We start from the raw sequence: 18,655 nt of genomic DNA on the forward strand, positions 1-18,655 counted from the left end.
ATGCAATTATATTTGCGTAAAGTATTTCATTTTTAATATCAAAGTCCTGGCCTTGAGGAAGAGCAGAACACCAAAATGCCAAGCATCAAGATCCCCGACACGTGACCCATGCCTTTCTTGAATTTGTTTCTCCGTCCGGGTCAACTCCGCCAGCTCGACGCTCTCAAACAGCATTCGCGCCCACCTTAATAATGCGACCCTCAATGCGCCTCCCTCTGCGAGAGGCAAACTTCATCTGTTCCAGCTGCAGAATTCAAGCCACCCCCCGTATCTCGCCTCTCGGTCAAACCCGCCGCTATGCCTCCGACTCCTCCCCCGGAATCCTCGAGCGCGCTCGGCGCAAGATTTGGGGCACCGACAAACCCCCAGGCCCAGCAGACCCTTACACTGGGAGCCAGATCATGCCTGGAACTGGTATGAGTCCCGGAGAGCCTGTACCAGAGGAGGCATTCAGCCTCGAAGAGGGTCAAGCACGATCCGAAGAAATTGAGGAGAACCTGACCTGGGAGGGAATGCCCAGGATTGGTTATCTCAAGGAGAAAGAATGGCGTCTGAGGGGTCCGAAAGGGCATGCCGATAGAGTCAAGCCGTATGTTCGATCCAAGTTTCCAATTCGATGCCTCTGCATCCTCGTTTGATTTCTAGATTGATTTGCTGACGATGTCCTTCTTGATTGATAATAGATGGTACAATAACCCACGTCCTTTGCCGTACATGAAGGCTGCGCACCAAGCTGCCGTGGAAATCGGTTTGATGCAAATGTTGGGAGGAAAAGTCACTCTTGTTAGCAAGCCTAGCAGCCGAGCGATCGAAGCCCAGCTCAAGTCGGTTAAGATCGAGGGCGAGGCTGGTAACTGGGGTGACCGTCTCCAGTTCCCCGACATTAAAACAATGGAATCTCTTCTGCGCAATGCAGCGGGGGCTGTGGACGGCAAGGCCGGCGAGACCGCTCTCCAGGAGAAATTGAAGGCAGCTAGCGAGCAGGGAGATCGCCTGTATGGCGCAGAGTCCAAAGGTCAGAAGCAGAACAGCCTCAGTTCTCTGTCGCTGGCTGATGGCAATGTCAAGTTTGTCGTTCGTATTCCCCCATTCGACCTTTTTAGTGCCAACATCGCTAACAAATGCATCTTAGTTCTTCGCCCGCCTCTCCAAATTGATGTCTCAGCACATTCCTGACTACATCATCACCTCTTCCACCACTACCGGAGATGTCTTCCGCGCACAGGAGGCACTTCGCAAAAAGACTACCAGATTGACTCCTGTGCTCCTCCACAAGATTATGGACAAGAACGGCGCTGCTGAATTGTCTAACGTCAAGATTCTCGATGTCCGCCAGACTCGCCATGACAACGATGAGGACCTTGGCCGCAAAAAGGCTGTTGTTTCTACGCTCTACAAGAATGGCTTGATCACCAAGAGCCTGGGCCAGAAACAACCGCCACCCTGGAAGCAGGCTAAGAAGACCGAGCTGAATGCCTAGGCCTCTCTTTTTTTGTAGAATGTTGGAGGCATCGTTTTCCTTTATCTGAGAGCAATCTTTTGTACATTAGAATTGTTGATTGAATTGCATTTTATGTCCTTGTTTCGTTTCGTCATGTCAAGTCAGTTCTGAAATTGTACATGTTAATTTTGGAATGTACGGTATGGCTAGCAGTCTAGTCCTCCAGCATACAATGTAATCACCATCAATCGTTGAAAATCATCAAAAGCCGTATGAACGCCGGAAATAAAACTCCCCCACGACCTTGTGTCACATTGAAAAGCAAAAGGCACTTCATTTAAGCCTAGTGTCTACCTCTGCGCAGCAGAAAGATGGAACACCCTCAAGTCATAGAAAATCCTCTTGTCATGAAATCACGATTCTTAGACCCGCTGTTCTTCTTGGTGAAAAGACTGTCAATATTCTCATTTCCACCCATCATCTTCCGGCGCTTCTTCTTCTCATTCTCCTCCGCCAATACACGGGCAGTGAGCGAAGAAGTAGCAGCGTTCTTGATTCCATTGCCAGAAGCAGTACTAGGCACCGGTGTAGAAGTGCTGCTTCGGCTTTTAGGATCTGAGGATGGCTTAGGCACATTAGGTACTACCAAGCCAGCAGGCTCTATGGGACCGGGAGCATCAGTTGCACCCTCGGCAGTGGCGTTCTTCTTGCGCTTCTTTGAGCCGGGGGCTTTTTTGAGGGAGTGCGTGAGGCCTTGTTCGGCAAGTTTCTGGCCTCGAGCCAGCAGGCGTTCCTTGTCTTCCTTTTTGGTGGTAAGGATGTTAATGATGTTATCTTCGGTGTAGGATTCGTTGCACTAGCACACAATTGTTAGCCACTATCACCGCTTTGTATATGAGGCGTGATTCTTACCTGCAAGCACTTGTCGCCTTTAAGCTGTCGGATAGCCTCCTCCGCAAACACATGTCCACATGGCACCAGGTACACAGACTTCACACTCGGCCCCAACGGCTTTGCGGTGACCGGGCAGATCCAGCCCTCGCGGCGCTCACGGGGGGCATAAGCACGGCCTGAAGGGTGCTCGGTGAGCTCGGTGTCGACTTCGAATTTCATCTCGACCACATCCCGGAGCGACTTCACTCGTCCGCACAGGATCTCTTCGCAGTCGGCCTTGGAGCTAATGCCCTCGACATCGTCGCCGGGGAGCAGGAACTGGAGTATAGCATCCTTGTTGTAAAGATTCCCGACTGAGTCTGATACAATTGGCCGGGATAGGGACTTGTGTGAGAGGGGACAGGTAGTCCAGGAGTGTTCTTGCTGCTCGCGCTGGGTTTCTTTTACTTGCGCCGTACTCGGGGCACGAGCTGCTTCGCGGACGAGCTCACGGCGAGTCGGAATACTAGAAATCCTGGTGTTAGAAATATTCAGTCTGTAGCGCATCTATAACAGAGTCACTCACCTGCCACCGTCATTACCCATGTTTGCGATGCGGTTGATGTAACTCCCACTTCGCCACGATAAAGTTGGAAAGATAGCGTGCTGACTCAGCGGCGATTAGATCCAGCCCGGGCCCGCTATCAACAGCTGGCCAGAAGCTCTCTCCGCACCTCCACAAACAAAGCTCAATGCCTCAAGCATGAGACTCCCTCAGTTGTTATTGTTGCTAGCTGCCGCTGGGTCGGCAGCCCAAGCTAGTAGTGACAAGCCTGCCCGTCCCCGTGGATTGGGCCCAGAATGTGAGTATCTGAACCCTGGCTTTTAGATCTCCACTAGTGTTTATGCGCCAGGTTCATGTAGCAGTGATCTATGATAGGCAATTGAACCTTTTTTTTCGTGGAAATTATACTAATTTAGTATCCTTAGTTGCCAAATTCTACCAGGACTCGACTACATTCACCTGTATCTCGAATCCCTCGGTCAAAATCCCCTTCTCGGCCGTCAACGATGACTACTGTGACTGCCCCGACGGAAGCGACGAGCCTGGCACGTCTGCCTGCGCACATATCTCGCGTAATTCGCCTTTAACAGTGGCCGACCGGCCTGGGAATAGCGATTTGGACACTGCACTCGCCCTGCCGGGATTCTACTGCAAAAACAAGGGCCACCGGCCATCATACGTTCCATTCCAGCGTATCAACGATGGTATCTGTGATTACGAGGAGTGCTGTGATGGTAGCGACGAGTGGGCTCGCGTTGGGGGCACGAAGTGTGAAGACCGATGCAAGGAGATTGGCAAGCAATGGCGGAAGCAGGAGGAGCAGAACCAAAAATCTATGACTGCTGCCCTGAGGAAGAAGAAGGATCTTCTTGTCGATGCTGGTCGCCAACAGCAGGAGATTAAGGATCATATTGCTGTGCTAGAGGCCGAGGTTCAGGGCGCTGAGTTCAAGGAACGGAACCTTGAGGCTGATCTGAAGCTCGCCCAGGAGCAGGACAGTAAGGTGGTCCGCACCGGAAAGGGCAAGGGCAAAGTCAGTGCCCTTTCTAACTTGGCCAAGGCCCGTGTTGATGAGCTACGCAATGCGTTGGTTGATGTGCGTCGCCAGCGGGATGAAGCCCGCGAGCGGGTGAAGGAGCTTGAGGATATTCTGGCTAAGGTCAAGGTGGAATATAACCCTAACTTCAATGACGAGGGTGTCAAACGTGCGGTCCGTAGCTATGAGGACTACGCTGCTCGTGACCAAGGCACTGAGGGTGCGAACGGTGCCCTAGACCGCGACTTGGACGAGATTGCCAAGGCCGATGGCGAGGATAGCGGTATTAACTGGGAGCACTGGGAAAACGAAGAAGATGGATGTAATGACTCTGATCTAGGTACGTCATTCCTTAGTTTCTTGTGGCACCTAGTATAGATTACTAACGGGCAACTATAGTGTACAAGCTCGCTGCCTATCTCCCACCATCACTTGTCAGCTTCATCGAAGACAGGGTCATTTCTGTCAGGGGCTTCCTTGAAGAAAAAGGCATTCTGCCCAAGGCCGGTGAGGAGTCTTCCTCGGAATCCAAAGCCGTGACCCAGGCACGCGACGCCCTCAAGGCTGCGCAAGACTCTGTTACAAGCCTCAAGAACAAGCTACGCGACCAGCGTGCCGATCTTGAGCAGGACTATGGCCCTAACTCTATCTTCCGCGCACTCAGTGGAGTATGTATCACCCAGGATGCGGGTGAGTACACGTACGAGCATTGCTTCCTTGAGTCGACCAAGCAGAACCAGAGAAAGGGAGGAAGTTCCGTGTCCATGGGCAAATTCTCGCATGTTGGAACCACGAGCGTGGAGGAAGTCAACACGGCTGGTGAGGTCGTCAATGTTGAGAAGATGACTATTGAGTACAATCGCGGCCAATCTTGCTGGAATGGACCTAACCGGTCGACCAAGGTCATTTTGGAGTGTGGCGAGGAGAACAAGATCTTGAAGACAGCGGAAGAGGAGAAGTGCGTGTACTCCATGCTTGTTACATCGCCGGCTGCATGTGCAGGTGGTGAAGAGGCAGGTAATGGTGCGCCTCGCTCGAAAGACGAGCTGTGACGGTTATACTAGATTCAGAGATCTGCTAATACATATGTATTGAATGTCTATTTCATTTCATCCCATTAGTTAGAATGAATTGCAATTTGAGCGCTTTTGTACACTTTTATTCTTGTTCCTGAGTGTTAAACCATTTGTTTCTTGGTGTTCGGCTGGATGCAATCAATGTATGTATGTGCTAGATACGCGGACGGTCCATTACATGAACAAGATCAAATCACATTTACTGGAGCATATAGATACTACTCGAGATCACAGATAATAATATAGCCATATTTATAGTTAGAAAACTAAACCAAAGAACGTACATGAGGTCGGATCTGAACCTATATAATCTTAACACCCCATCCAGAAGGCTCCAGGCCCTATCCCCAGATCCTAGCATACAATCATCTCGATCATGAACAATCACAATGAAGTTATCTCATGATTTCGACAATGAGGACACCCGCATACCGGCTAGTTCGACAGCAGTGGGAGCCCGGGTCTGGTATGGGTTGTATTGGAGGAAGATGGCGGTGGTGAAGGCTTGTGAGCCGGCTTAGTGCTAGAAGGGTAGTTAGTATATCTTTCGCCCCGGGGCCGCATCCCATTCTAAGTAATGGTGGTTATAAGACACGGAGAGAGAAAGCAATGACATACAGTGCAGGTAGAGCAAGAGCAGGAGTTGCACTCGCCGGAGCAGCAGTTGCAGGCGCAGGGAGACATGATGAATATAGAGGTTGGTAGGTAAAGAACCTTGAAAAAGAAGCTTAAGAGTAGTGTTTGGTTTGGATATCGATGGCTTGGATAGAGAAAGAAAAAGTCCAACAGGGGGAGGATATGAGGGCTACTTTATACCTCTGGAATCCACGAGATTGCTACTTCGTCCCGATCAATAATAACACGGCGGATAATTCTATTTTTCCCAGCTATCATGCAACTCCATCCAATCCAAGACGTAGTAACGTCGCCGCGGCGCCCCGTTCACACTCCATCATATCGCGTGGCCGAGTCAAATGAACCCAGTCCTGCATTCCACTCAGGATCCTCCCAACCCCCAATCAGCCTGCCACCTATCATGGCTTTCGGCCTATTCTCACGCGCTATCCGCTGTAAAAAGTACTATATCCAGGTTACTCTACCGCTCACCAATAAAGCGGAGCCTATCGGGGTCTGCCTACTCCGTATGATGTACACTTCTAGAGTCCAAAGCCCCTCTCGGGTAAACATGGCGCAGATATCGATGAAAGGGTTGATACCCGATATATTTTCTTACGAAGTCTAAATGTTATCTCTCTCGGTATTTGCTCGGTAGTATAGTGAGTACGACATCATCAGGTTAATCAGGTTATGTACGGAGTAGATCAGATTGCATTATGTTCGGGCGGGTTCATGCGAATAATATGGCTGGTCTATTGGCCTAGGCTGAAGACTAAGAGTCGCGCAGGGGTTCATTTTGTGGAGCAATCGCATGCGTTGTTTACGCTTTGCCAGATATGGTCATCTTTGCCTGTACGGAGGTACTATATGTGTAAATTGTTGGTCTTTAGATCTCGACTGAACTTGAATACGTATTTCATTGATCATATGATACATGCTATATAGATTTCTATTATATGGGTGCATATAAGACATTGAATATAGTAAATATAGGGTAACATTCCCTATTAGTGTGTTAATTAAAAACATTATGACCTTCATTGTCATGCCACGATGACGGCCATGTTTCGGGTACGACGCAGATCTGCATACCATGTTTGATCCACTGGTTTCGGGACGGGCCTCTTATTATCTCACGAGTACAGTCATACGTACAACTGACGTACGAGATGTGGACTGTAAGTACTATAACGAACTAGGGTAAACGTCGTATTCAAAGAAAAGATGGAGAGTGCCCAGCAAGTAAGGGCCAGGTATGTAATTTCTGGCGCCTGCAGCGGTTTCGGGTTGGACTATCGTCGTGGCAGCCTATGAGGCAAAGTTTTCATGGATTGGGGACCTTGGAGGAGGGGTGCTATCTGGCCCCATTGGTAGCCCTGGATTACCTGAGACGCATGTTCATATCCACTAGGTGGAGTTATACCAGGGAGTTTCGGCTTTCGCGTTTTTCTTGATTGCTTTTTGGGTATGGAGTATTTGTGTACTGAAAGTGTATGACAGGCGAGACGCTCGTGGAGTTGCACCTGCATGGTTGGGGTTGTATTATGGTTGGGGTTGTATTAGCTCCCGAGGTCGGTTTGAGACCAGCATTAGAGGATATCCTACATGTTGCACTTGGTGATATCTATTCAAGAAAAGAAACTGCGTATACTATATACCAAGAGGGGAGATCTAATAACACAGACTTTGAGAGACATCTCAGTTTGGACAATATATGTGGCATAGAAAGGCCTATATCGTGCGTTTGGGCCTCGCTGTATACGGGCACAGACTCCTTGGTATCCCATTGAGAACCAGAAACAAACCAGCGAGGCACCAAGAAAGTGGAGAGGCTGCAGCTTGGAAGCTACCAGAGCATATCACAGACCCTCTCCGATGTGCATCATGCATGATTATGATTGGCTCCGATCCGATACTACTGTTCTCGGACTCGTGCAGTATCGAGTCCCGCTTTTTATCTCTTCTTACATTCGACTCTCCGCCGTACCAGGTGTTGGGGTCTCCAAACGTTTGATGCTGAAGATGGTGAAAATGCCGCATCGGCAAACCATAGTGGAAAGGCGGGAAGGATATTACCGTATCTGGTCAATGTGGCGATGGGACGATCACTTAGCGGATTGAGTTGTTGGGTTGGGAAGGGTGCCTGATATTGTATCAAACGAGATCCTCGGTGACTCGGCTTCTGGGAGAATGTCTACTCCCCCCAGGGTGTGTGTTGGCATTAGTATGGGTGGTTTGATCTAAGCATGTGCCAAGGTACCTCGTACATGCTATGTACGTTGTAGATACTTATATGGTGTATGTTAGTTGACTCTACTACTCTCCACTCAGGAGGCTATTTGGATAGGATATCTAAGTATGTTGTATGTCAAGAAGGCCGTTGTGCCCTCAAGGTTGACCCATACCGATCTTCAGACCCAAATATTAGATTTGATGCCCACAAGGTACCTGTTCTACAAGGAATAAAAGTGGCCGAGCAACTGCATATCATTCACTATGAACCCCTGTTCTATGACATGACGTGCATCCCCTAGGAACACAATCGGGAGCTTTCCGAATCAAATACCCTCCGTCTCACTGCGTGCTCGTATCCATTGAAAGTTTCAAATCGAATTCATCGTGCCCATGTGGGTGATTTATTTCTTCTAAACAGATTGAGGGGTCGGGTCAGCCAGACGTCATCAGAGGAGGGGATACCACGTACAGGGCACTGGCAAGAGCCGGCAGGGCACTGGCAAGAGGTGCCGCAGCTGCATCCGTGGTCGCCTATTACAGTGGTCAGCATTGAAAGGAACAAAGGGTGAAATACGACGAGGGACAACCCCGCTATGACCCCGCCATTTCGGAAATCGGGCCAGGTCAAAAGTGCGCTTTTTCACTAATTTGTGAAGTCACATATATCATGGAAGATGAAAGTGCTTACTCATTTTGTATGTTTGGAGTAGTAAAAACTGGTGAAGCTTTTGAAAGTTGTGTTGGTTGCAAAGAGGTGGGGGAGAAGAGAGAGGAGGGATGGGGCCGGGACCTTATATACTCGTGACTTTCCGAGATACAGTCTGAGGGTCAGACACTTGAGTGAATTCTCATTGATTGCATCTCGTTCCACGTTACACTTGTGAGCATATTTTTCTGTCCCCGCTTACGCACATAGACAACGCATTGCTTTCGAAAGCGTGATCTTGAAATTACTTTCATCCTCCAACCATGACTACTCCTATTGCTTGCATATGTGGAAGCGTAGCTTTATCTATCCAATTGGATTCTGTTACCGACCAATCCAAACTCCAACTATGTCATTGCAACGACTGTCGAATGGTGACTGGACAGTTATCTTCATCGTATTATCTCCTCCAGCATGAACCACCGGATCTAGATGGGCTTCAGGAACATCAACAGTCCAACCACGTTAGTCGTTACTTTTGTAAGACATGTGGTGCCCACGTCTTCGCTCGTATGCAGCCTGGGGGACAGTTTCTAGTTGCCTCGGGCTTGCTGGCAGCAAAGAACGTCCCCTCGGTCCAAGCGGTTGAGCACTGGCAAAGCAGCGAAACTGGTGACGGTGGACTCAGTACACTGCTTCCTGGAATTGAATCCGCCGTCACAGGTTGCAGATTACATACTTCAACCAGCAATGAGAGCCCTAACCGAGAATCGATAACCCCGGCGGAGTATACACCAACAAGCCAGCATCTGCGGGCACGTTGCCTCTGTGGAGGTGTTGAGTTTTATATCACCAAGCCCGATGCGTCGTCCTTGCAAGCATCCTCGCCATGGCCAGATCTTCTGGTTCCATATTACACCGGGTCTGGGGCGAATCCTGATGATATCAAATGGTGGTTGCGGGATGGTGGTACGAAATATATTGCAGGAACCTGTGTCTGCAACAGCTGCCGACTAAGCAGTGGATTTCCCATCCAGACTTGGGCATTTGTACCCAAGTCCAACATCTTTAATACAGATGGATCTCCCCTTACATTCAATGCAGGGACTATGCGGCGGCATAGAAGTTCGCCAGGGGTATACAGAGAATTCTGCAGCTGCTGTGGGGCTACTGCTTTTTGGCATTGTGATGAACGACCATTGTTAATTGATGTGAGTGTGGGCTTACTCCGGGCAAATGGAGCTAGAGCCGAGGACTGGTTGGAATGGTCACCAAATCGTATCAGCTTTGCTGAGATGGCGGTGCAACACGATTTGATTCATATTCTAGAGGAGGGCCTCAAGATACATTCAAAGCAAAACTAGTCGATATCTGAAAGATACTATGTAACCATGATTGAATCGATGAATGTCCATCTCGTATACTCCCGGTGGTGGTACCCGTGGACACACACGTGGAAGGTGCGCCAACTCCGTCACCGCCTTCCCTCCGCCTGACTTTTTCGGAGATCTTTTTTTCGCGTGTCGAAACTCGACACTCTTGATTCTCCATCCTTCACGCGTCTGCATTTTTGCTGCTTAACCGCAGCTGTCCAAAATGCCTCCATCCGCCCCATTCCAGTTCAGAGGAAGTTCTAACTATCGTGGTTCGCGTCCTAACCCGCGCCATGAGTTCACTTTCCGGTACCAGAAACCAGCCACCTCGGACCGACCGTTGTTGTCCTCGAAGAGGGAAAGCACGCCCGAACGGCTTGAAGGCGAAACCAAGCCTGGGCTCAAATTTGCCGAACTTTCCACTTTGAGCGACAGCGAAGAGGCAGAAATGGACATGTCTGATGACTCTGATGGTGAGCGACCACGTAAGAGACGTGCGCTAGCTCTCGATGGACCTCAAGAGACTGCTCCAGCTCCTCCTGCCCCAAAATGGTCGAACCCCGATCCGTACACTGCGCTACCTCCTCCGGCCGAAACTACAAACAAACGGGTGGATGTTGTGAAGCTGATTCGCAAGGCGAGACTTGACATTGCTGCAAAGACAGACGAGACGGATGCAGTCAAGCAGAACTCAGACTTCATTTCTCTCGGGATGTCATTCGAACCTGAAATTCCTCAGAGTAACGCTCCTGATAACGCCCCCAGAGGGCCAAAGGCCCAGGAAGTCCTGGATCCCGCCATCGCGAGCCGAAAGCGCACCCGCGAGGATGAGATCAAGGGATACTCCCGAAAAACCGGCAAGCCTGCCAGCAGGTTCAACTACGATGGATCCGTTATCGATCAATGGAAACCACTCTCCCAAGAGACAGGCACGCCTTGGTTCGAGGGCACCCCAGTTTCATTGCACGTGGGAACCCAGTCAGTACTATCCAATGCGCTCTCTTTCATTTCTCCCTAACCTCTTAAACCAGGCTGCATAACGAGATTCTCAGCTTCTATCACTGGGCCAAGCCTCAGGAATTCGAACATATCGTCCGTGCAGATCTTGTCAATCGATTGGAGACTGCATTCCAACAACGATACCACAACGTTTCAATCCGGGCCTTTGGTTCTTTTGCCTCGGGTCTCTATCTTCCCACGGCTGACATTGATCTAGTACTGCTTTCCCACACATTCTTACGCACGGGAGTTCGAACATTCGGAGAGAGGAAGGGTCAAATCTATGCGTTCTCGGCTTTCCTCAAGAGCACAAATATTGCTGTTCCTAACTCGATCGAATGCATTGCCTCCGCCCGGGTGCCGATTCTCAAGTACGTGGACAAGCTGACTGGATTGCGAGTGGATTTGTCTTTCGACAACGACAGTGGCTTGATTGCCAATGAAACATTCCAGAAATGGAAAACCCAGTATCCGATGATGCCGGTTCTCCTGGCCGTGATTAAGCAGTTCTTGTTGATCCGCGGCCTCAACGAAGTCCCTACTGGTGGATTAGGAGGTTTCTCTATCACTTGCTTGGTCACAAGTATTCTCCAGCATCTGCCCCAGGGCCATATGCAGCCAAACTTGGGAACAATCTTGCTTGACTTTTTCAATTTCTACGGGAAGCAATTCACCTATGATAAATTGGCAATCCGGATGGACCCTCCAGGATTTTTCAACAAGGTTAGTAGATTTTGATTTGCATTCCTTGTCAACCAGTCAGCTGATCATGTCAAACAGGGCTATTATTTTGGCAATCCCGATCGTCTCACAATCGAAGATCCCAATAACCGAGACAACGACATCTCAGGTGGCACAAAGGAAATTGGGTTGATCTTCCGAGCCTTTTCTAATGCGCATACTGCCCTGAGGAATCGCATGGAATATCTTGCACTTGTCCAAGGATCGAACAAGAGCATTCTTGAACCCATCATTGCAGCGAACTTTGATGAATACATTGAACAACGCTTCCAACTCCGTCAAGTGTTCATGGCAGAAGAGAGGTTTGCTCGTTACAGAGAGTCTCCGCCTCCGCCTCCGCCGCCGGGATCCCCTCCTGCTAACAGAGCCTCCCCTCCTCCTCCCCCTCCTGTCGACGGATCCCGCTCTCCCCTGTCAGCGCCTTCAGTTCAAAGGCCTGCCAAAAAGCCCAAGACAAAGTCGAAGGGAACGAAGTCGGAGCCAGAAGATATTTCTTCCGATGAAGCGCCCGGACCCGACGCAAAATCTGCCAAAGCTCGGAAGGGTGAGACAAGACGTCAGTTGTGCCAGGAGCGTGCCGCCAGACTCAAACGCCTGAGGCCCGATCTTAAGAAACTCCCCAATACCCTCAGCCTCCGCCAAGCTCGTCGCCATGCAGGTTACGAGACCGACGAGCAGATGAATGCGGACTTGGACAGCAGAGAGCAGAAACTTCTCGCCTCGGCATAAATTTGAGTCTCCATTTCCACGCCCGCAACGACTTTCTTTTGGTTTCTGTTTGTATGCTTTATTTTTGTATGATGATACCCCTTACTTCGAATGGTTTGGTGATTTGCACGGGGAAGAGAAGGGATGTTTGCAATAGTGGTATGGTGGGGTTGGTGATATCTTCGCGTGTCCTTCGGCAAAACTGTGTGCTTCTCCCTCTGATGGCGAGAAGGGCAGCAAATGGCCCGGTGGAAACTCGAGAATGAGCATTCTTCGTTTGAGCCTGAGACGAAAACAGTAACTTACTATTTAGGATTCTCTCCCGGACTTCGATTTCGCCAGAATACGTTGACTTGTCCCTGGGTTACAATTGATTAGGGCTGTCTGAATGTTGAAGTCGGTTTTCGATCTTATTTGATTGAAAGCTAGTTTCAATGTGGATAAGCCTCGACAACCTCGAGCCCTGGATGATCTTGTTTTCACCATCTGTTCAGGTCGATCCGGCGCCTCAACGTCTAATGCTTTCTCGGGTCCCCCTCGACGAGCACCTAGTTCTTGCAGTTCTTTAGTCCCTACATGGGACGCTGTTAGTGATTCCAATGAAACCCCCTGATGATCGTGGATTCGCGCCCAACGTGGATCTATGTTTGTTGGCGTTTATCTTTCTTGCTTTTCCCTTTGCCCTCTCCTTCTCATGCCTTCCTTCTCACCCAGAGAGCGCTACATGCGACTTCTGGGAGAGGACTGGAGCATCAGGAGCCTGGGCTTAGGACTACACGCTGAACTTGCCTTTCTGCTTTCGGACGGTGGCCCATTTTCACGTGTTGCTGAGTCCCTTCCTACCTGCTCAGGAAATCTTCGTCTAACCCCAGATCCATGGAAGTACATATAGGAGATGCGAGAAAACATTGGGAGGCGACATAAGGGCTGTCTCTCGATATATTTATTCTGTCCTGTTTCTAGTTCTATTGCTTCTAGTTCTATGCAAGCTGCTTCTCCACATCTGACGGCGGTGTCAGCATAGGATCCTCCTTAATAGCTGTATCAGATATAGAGAGATATGGCTTCTGTCCTGTTCTCTCCTCGGCTTCGATCCTCTGCACAGTAGCGACATGCTCCTCAGATAACGAATTCACAAAGTCAGGCGACGGACTGGCCCAGACATAATCAACCCACTCTGTACCTAAGATATCCCGAATTTCTCGTGCCAGTTGCAAGATATGAGCTCCGCGTGCATGAGACCAGGCACGGTCCGTGATAAGGTCCTCCTGGGGCGTTTGGATATTCGACGCCGTGGGAACATCACCCATCGGAACATCCAGGCTAGGAGTCGACAGTGCAGGTGATTTAAAGTTGGTATCGAAATATGAAGCGTCGTCATCCTCATTCCAGTTTTCCAGTCCATCGACGATACTGTGCCACACGCGCAAAGTCTCATCCAACTCAGCGATATTACTAACGCCCATAACGCTAACACCCAACCTTCTCCCCGTGCCCATACTGGCGACAGACAAGAAACCAGGATCAGCGTCCGCAGCACGAGCAAGCGGCGCACCGAGACCGCCAGCCTGCGCACCAACACGCAGCCACGCCTCCAGTGCAAACCGAATCGCAACAACCTCAAGCTTCTCTCCATGCCGCGAAGCACAATCCGAAGCACTACGAATAGCACTCCGCAGGGCATCGGGAGCGGGATGGAAATCGCCCATCGAGCCAATCGGCACGCCATCCCGACGAAGCAATCCCATACCCAGCGGGGATGCATTAGGAACAACATCAACGCCAGCAGCAATCAGCCTAGGTAGGGCATGGGAGTGCAGCCGTGTATTCTGCAAAGTGAAGTTGGCATACGACATAACGATATCGAGCGGCTCGCCCGTCTCACGGAGAATCGTCTCCGCCAGCTCGCTGAGAATGTCGACCGGATACCCCGAGATACCGACGTAGCGTAGCACGCCCTCTTGATCACGGAGACGACGCAGCTCCCGCACTGCCGTGACCACTTCCGCCGCTGTCACGAACTCGACGTCGTGGCAGTACACTACGTCCAGGTAATCTGTGTGCAGGCGTTGCAGGCTGCGTCGCACGCTGTGTCTGATCCATTGCGGCGAGTAATCGAATGAGGAGCCGGTTACGCGCCCGACTTTTGTGAGGAGGTGGTATGTCTCCCGTGGGAAGTTGGTTTGCACGGTTTCTGTTGCGAGGGCGCGGCCGAGGAGTTCTTCTGCGGGGCCGTAGTAGGGAGATGTATCGAATGCGCGGATGCCGCGTGTCAGTGCACGCTGTATGAGTTCTGTTGTTGGGAGGGCGTAGGGGTCGGCGTTATATTGGTTGTTGAAGGTTGCGGTGCCCATTATCAGAGGCGGCAGGGCCGCGGACAGTGGGGTGGAGGGGCGCATAGTGTGTGCGGGTTGGGAGGTCGATATTCTCAATCCTGAAGAATTGGCTATGGATATATGGGGTACCTCTTGGAGATTGGTTAATTGGTAAAGTCTTTTTCTAATGGTAAGTTTATTGCCTATATTTTCTCCGAGATAAAAAAAAAAAAAAACAGAACCCCGTTGGCTCCGCTCCGGATGGCGCCATGGCGGGGAGATTAGCCCCCAGATCGGGACATCGTGGCCACAATCCGATCGGCATTGTGTTACATCTTCTGTTTGGTAGGTTTTGGTTGACGCATGGTTCAAATGGCCCACTGGTAGACATAGGTATAGAGACAACGTAAAGATGTTCCTGGTAAGGCGGCGGTGGCAAAAAAAGGAAAAAGTTTAACAGATTCCAACAACTACGGATACCTAGTTACATATGCGGAGAATATGCAGTGAATGAGTCTAGATCGGACATTACACAAGTTAATGCAAGTATATAGCTATTGTACATGAATCCTTTCCGAGTGAGAGTGGAGAAGGGGGTCAACGGAACGCGGCGCATCACAGGTGATATACACAGACCGAAAGGTCGATGAGAAGGTCAAAAGTGGAGGCAACGTAGTACTTCCACTTCCGACCGGAGATGATGCCCGAGAAGGGGATTCGAGGGCCATCTTAAAATATCAGAGAGAAAGACCCAATCTAGAAAATCAAGGCGTCTTTCTCTAACAACCCAAACGCCATGCTATGCCAAAACAAGAAAGACGAGCAGATCGAAAACAAAGAAGCCGGTTGGAGTCGGAGGCTTCTGTCGCAAGAAAGCGTAGATGTGCTCGAAGGGAACCCGGAGGGCCCGGGGAACCGGATGATCACACAGTTATTGTTGTGTTCATTGATCCTTGTAGACCTTGGGGTTCCAGCCTTCCTTCAATTCCTTGTCGTGCGCGGCTTTGCGCTCAACCTCGCGGAATTCCATTTCCAACCGCTCGCGTGCACGCAGAATTTTGCTTTGCAGGTAGAAGCTGCCGCCCTTTTCGGGGTTGTTGGTATCAAACAGTTTCTTGAATCGGGCCATAACGTGTTCGAGGTCGTGTTCGCCGGAGGCCGGGGGCTTGACGTTCAGGATTTTGCAGGCTTCATCGATGGTTACGCTCGAGGTGCTGGTGGACTTGCCGGCTGCCTTTTGTTGGCCAGCGTATTTGCCGGACGCCTGGGCTTGCTTGTAGGCTTCGGCGAAGGCGCGGCCGAAGACCCGGGCTCCGGTCACGACGACTTGAGAGACGATGCGATGAGCCTAGGAGATTATTAGTTTTTAATTTTGGGAATGGGAAGAATTAAGGAGATGAATAGACATACCATTGAGAAAGTGCCGTAGAGGAGGCGATCACGGACGTTATAGGTTGAAGGAAGAAAGAAGAGAAGGGGAAAATTTCGGCTGCGGGTTTTAGCGTCGGGAGAGCTCCAGGCACGGGTATGAGAGTATAAAGAGAGAAACAGTATAAGTCAAAAGGTCATTTTAATTGGAGATTTTGAAATAAATTATGAAGTAGTTTTAATTTACTATGTATTCATCTATAACTATAGACATCTATTCTAAAAAAGAATAAAATCAGCCAAAACACGAATATCAAGACCCTCCACACTATATACCGAGAGTCACATGTCCACAACTTCGATCTCCCCGCAGATCTTCTTTGGACCGAACATGCACGAACAATCATATAAAATCCTCACTCACCTCAGAGGATGAGTTCATTGTCCCTCTATGACCTGTCCATGATTGGATGGCAGCTTTAGGTATGATATTTGATGATATTTCTCCTTAGAACCTGATCACTAATAGAAAAAACAGACAACCTTCCGTGGATAGACTCCATGGCACCCTCATCGAACACACAAGATCATGGCCAGTCGGATTCTCAACCCCCGACGGTCGCTGCCTTCTCCCCCTCAACGATTACCGGCTCGGCTCTGACCTCGCGTCAGCGCTCCAGTGTCATCGTGCATCGCAAATCACCTCTCCTAGTGGCCACACCACCGGCTATCACTCGAGCCCTGGCCTACTCGCACCCGTTCCTACTTCCTCTAAATAAATTTGCTGGTCTCCTAACATGGACTTCCGGAGACCCGTGGCAGAGCTTTCTGCTGGTGGCTACCTTTTGGACTATCGTGCTATATAGCGATGCCATCATTCTTTGGGCAGGACCGATCCTGGTCGTGGTCGCATTGATCCTCGGCATGTATGGACGTCGTTACTCGCCTCTATCATCAACTACATCAACAGGCGAAAAGCACAAGACCAAAGTTGCCCCAGACAGCTCACTGCGTCATCAAAAGAGTCTTGATGAAATTGTTGAAACCCTTCGCATCTTCACAACTAGATGCAATATCCTTCTCGAGCCTTTGCTCGACCTCACCGACTTCCTATCCACCCAGCGCACCCCTACGTCTGCGACTACCAAACCTGCGCTGACGGCTCTGTTCATCCGCATCCTCTTAGTCACTCCTGTTTGGATCGGTCTCACTCTACCTCCATTCTACATACTCACCACACGTCGCGTGGTCATGGCTGTTGGCACTATAATTCTGACTTACCATTCCCGACCCGCCAGGGTCTCGCGTGTTATTCTGTGGCGGTCTCGAGCCGTGCGTCGGTTATGCGCGGCAGCTACGGGTCTCTCTGTTGCCGACACCCCAAGCGGTCCACAAAAGGCCCCGGTCCAAGCCCAGGGCGAAAAGCAAGGCTTAAATATTTCAACTCGGCGGCGCGGAAACAACGCAGGCGTGCGGTTCACGTTTGTTGTCTATGAAAACCAGCGCCGTTGGCTGGGTATCGGGTGGACTTACTCGTTGTTCCCGGCAGAACGTGATCCCTGGACAGACGAACATATGAATGCAGTGAATCCTAAAGATTCTTTTGAGTTACCAGATGTCCAAACAGGAGACGCCAAATGGCGCTGGGTTGAAGGAAGTGAATGGCGCATCGAAGGAGCGGACAACTTCAATGGAAAATCAGACTCAAAGGGATCAACCGGCGAAGGATGGATCTACTATGATAACAAGGTTGGTGCTTTCTCTCTATCGGCTTCTTCGTATTATTTTCTAACCGAACTTTAGTGGAATGATGGTCGCCGCGGTCAAGATGGATGGGATCGCTATACCCGTCGACGCAAGTGGTACCGTGACGCCGAATTAGCGGACCTCTCACCCCAAGCCACCCAGAATTCCTCTGAAGAAACCGTTTCCGGACTCACGCAAGCCCTGGAAAAGCAGAAAGCGCAAGAGAACGACGATAATGCCGATGCACAAAGCATCGCGGCATCTACCTCCTCCAAATCCAATCGTCGGCGCTGGTTCAGCGGTGCCAAGGACAAAGAGCAGACCTCCCCTGGTGGGCCACCCGCCGACAGTGGGCGTGCCACGGGCTCAAATGCATCTATCGTATCCGATAGAGCAGACGGCTCGCGACCCATCAGCATCAAAAATTCCCGCAAATCATCACATACCCGCGAAGGAAGTGTGGCCACTAGTGACAGCGCCAGTTTGCGCGAGAAGGAGATGGCGAACTCGCATGATCATCTTGACCGGTGGTCAACTCGAGCTGCGGGCGGGACGGAAAGGGCGGAAAGGGAATGGGGGCTCAGCGATGAGGTGAACATGGGACTGAGTTGATCGTGCGTTTTATATTAATCCATGGATGTATACAATCATCCCTTCTCGAACTCCGCGACTTGCTACCTAAGACACGGCCTTATATTTATATCCTTATTATTTGTAGTGTAATCGACTGTGAATTACCTTTTCACGTGGTTTAGTGCGCCAATACGCCGTCATGTCTTGTAAATTTTCTACAATGCACTCAGTCTTTCATCTCTTCATCTCCGCTGGCTAATCCTTATGTACATCTGCACTCCCACTATGTCTTTTGGCCGTGTTGAAGGCGACTCCAAATGCTGAGACTCAACCAATCACCGC

At 50.2% G+C, this 18,655-nt stretch overlaps 10 protein-coding genes across 10 annotated transcripts; 5 read left to right on the forward strand and 5 right to left on the reverse strand.

Annotated features, from left to right (window-relative positions):
* On the forward strand, positions 1-1,612 carry N7455_001149 (mitochondrial 54S ribosomal mL50 protein; the record flags this gene model as incomplete). The annotated part of the gene is made up of 4 exons (XM_040951651.2): positions 1-16; positions 58-589; positions 684-1,074; positions 1,133-1,612. 4 exons carry the CDS (start codon positions 1-3, stop codon positions 1,478-1,480), a joined length of 1,287 nt encoding a protein of 428 aa, XP_040817567.2. The 3' UTR covers positions 1,481-1,612.
* A 211-nt stretch (positions 1,613-1,823) lies between these two features.
* Positions 1,824-2,920, reverse strand: N7455_001150 (replication termination factor 2; the record flags this gene model as incomplete). The annotated part of the gene is made up of 3 exons (XM_040951108.2): positions 1,824-2,297; positions 2,354-2,840; positions 2,901-2,920. The coding sequence occupies 3 exons, from the start codon at positions 2,918-2,920 to the stop codon at positions 1,824-1,826; spliced, it is 981 nt and encodes a 326-aa protein (XP_040818225.1).
* Positions 2,921-2,952: 32 nt separating this feature from the next.
* On the forward strand, positions 2,953-4,986 carry N7455_001151 (uncharacterized protein). The gene is made up of 3 exons (XM_040951912.2): positions 2,953-3,177; positions 3,305-4,255; positions 4,315-4,986. The coding sequence occupies exons 1-3, from the start codon at positions 3,078-3,080 to the stop codon at positions 4,965-4,967; spliced, it is 1,704 nt and encodes a 567-aa protein (XP_040817676.2). The 5' UTR covers positions 2,953-3,077; the 3' UTR covers positions 4,968-4,986.
* Positions 4,987-5,391: 405 nt separating this feature from the next.
* Positions 5,392-5,885, reverse strand: N7455_001152 (uncharacterized protein; the record flags this gene model as incomplete). Its single annotated transcript, XM_065603948.1, has 3 exons — positions 5,392-5,507; positions 5,610-5,751; positions 5,808-5,885. 3 exons carry the CDS (start codon positions 5,883-5,885, stop codon positions 5,392-5,394), a joined length of 336 nt encoding a protein of 111 aa, XP_065462439.1.
* A 2,391-nt stretch (positions 5,886-8,276) lies between these two features.
* N7455_001153 (uncharacterized protein) lies at positions 8,277-8,732 on the reverse strand (the record flags this gene model as incomplete). The annotated part of the gene is given in 3 exon segments (XM_065603949.1): positions 8,277-8,375; positions 8,562-8,665; positions 8,681-8,732. The coding sequence occupies 3 exon segments, from the start codon at positions 8,730-8,732 to the stop codon at positions 8,277-8,279; spliced, it is 255 nt and encodes an 84-aa protein (XP_065462440.1).
* Positions 8,733-8,813: 81 nt separating this feature from the next.
* Positions 8,814-9,696, forward strand: N7455_001154 (GFA family protein; the record flags this gene model as incomplete). Its single annotated transcript, XM_065603950.1, has 2 exons — positions 8,814-9,539; positions 9,595-9,696. 2 exons carry the CDS (start codon positions 8,814-8,816, stop codon positions 9,694-9,696), a joined length of 828 nt encoding a protein of 275 aa, XP_065462441.1.
* A 339-nt stretch (positions 9,697-10,035) lies between these two features.
* On the forward strand, positions 10,036-12,964 carry N7455_001155 (putative topoisomerase family protein TRF4). The gene is made up of 3 exons (XM_040951517.2): positions 10,036-10,841; positions 10,895-11,585; positions 11,643-12,964. The coding sequence occupies exons 1-3, from the start codon at positions 10,087-10,089 to the stop codon at positions 12,330-12,332; spliced, it is 2,136 nt and encodes a 711-aa protein (XP_040818074.2). The 5' UTR covers positions 10,036-10,086; the 3' UTR covers positions 12,333-12,964.
* Positions 12,965-13,291: 327 nt separating this feature from the next.
* N7455_001156 (D-arabinose 1-dehydrogenase (NAD(P)(+)) ARA2) lies at positions 13,292-14,710 on the reverse strand (the record flags this gene model as incomplete). Its single annotated transcript, XM_040951318.2, has 1 exon — positions 13,292-14,710. The coding sequence occupies one exon, from the start codon at positions 14,708-14,710 to the stop codon at positions 13,292-13,294; it is 1,419 nt and encodes a 472-aa protein (XP_040818552.1).
* Positions 14,711-15,569: 859 nt separating this feature from the next.
* On the reverse strand, positions 15,570-16,039 carry N7455_001157 (import motor complex subunit PAM16; the record flags this gene model as incomplete). The annotated part of the gene is made up of 2 exons (XM_065603951.1): positions 15,570-15,974; positions 16,037-16,039. 2 exons carry the CDS (start codon positions 16,037-16,039, stop codon positions 15,570-15,572), a joined length of 408 nt encoding a protein of 135 aa, XP_065462442.1.
* Positions 16,040-16,464: 425 nt separating this feature from the next.
* On the forward strand, positions 16,465-18,352 carry N7455_001158 (PEX28-32 family peroxisomal membrane protein; the record flags this gene model as incomplete). Its single annotated transcript, XM_040951799.2, has 3 exons — positions 16,465-16,477; positions 16,533-17,743; positions 17,798-18,352. The coding sequence occupies 3 exons, from the start codon at positions 16,465-16,467 to the stop codon at positions 18,350-18,352; spliced, it is 1,779 nt and encodes a 592-aa protein (XP_040817610.2).
* Positions 18,353-18,655: the final 303 nt, after the last annotated feature.

The sequence above is a fragment of the Penicillium solitum genome (assembly GCF_028829755.1).
Source record: "Penicillium solitum strain IBT 25940 chromosome Unknown utg000001l_segment0_segment0, whole genome shotgun sequence".
NCBI lineage: Eukaryota > Fungi > Ascomycota > Eurotiomycetes > Eurotiales > Aspergillaceae > Penicillium > Penicillium solitum.

Bases quoted from the DNA above. Each gene is read 5' to 3' on its own strand.
- N7455_001151 (XM_040951912.2), top strand. From the start codon at position 3,078: ATGAGACTCCCTCAGTTGTTATTGTTGCTAGCTGCCGCTGGGTCGGCA. The intron at 3,178-3,304 runs GTGAGTATCTGA...TAGTATCCTTAG, and splicing joins CCGTGGATTGGGCCCAGAAT to TTGCCAAATTCTACCAGGAC. The intron at 4,256-4,314 runs GTACGTCATTCC...GGGCAACTATAG, and splicing joins ATGTAATGACTCTGATCTAG to TGTACAAGCTCGCTGCCTAT.
- N7455_001155 (XM_040951517.2), top strand. From the start codon at position 10,087: ATGCCTCCATCCGCCCCATTCCAGTTCAGAGGAAGTTCTAACTATCGT. The intron at 10,842-10,894 runs GTCAGTACTATC...CTCTTAAACCAG, and splicing joins TCATTGCACGTGGGAACCCA to GCTGCATAACGAGATTCTCA. The intron at 11,586-11,642 runs GTTAGTAGATTT...CATGTCAAACAG, and splicing joins CTCCAGGATTTTTCAACAAG to GGCTATTATTTTGGCAATCC.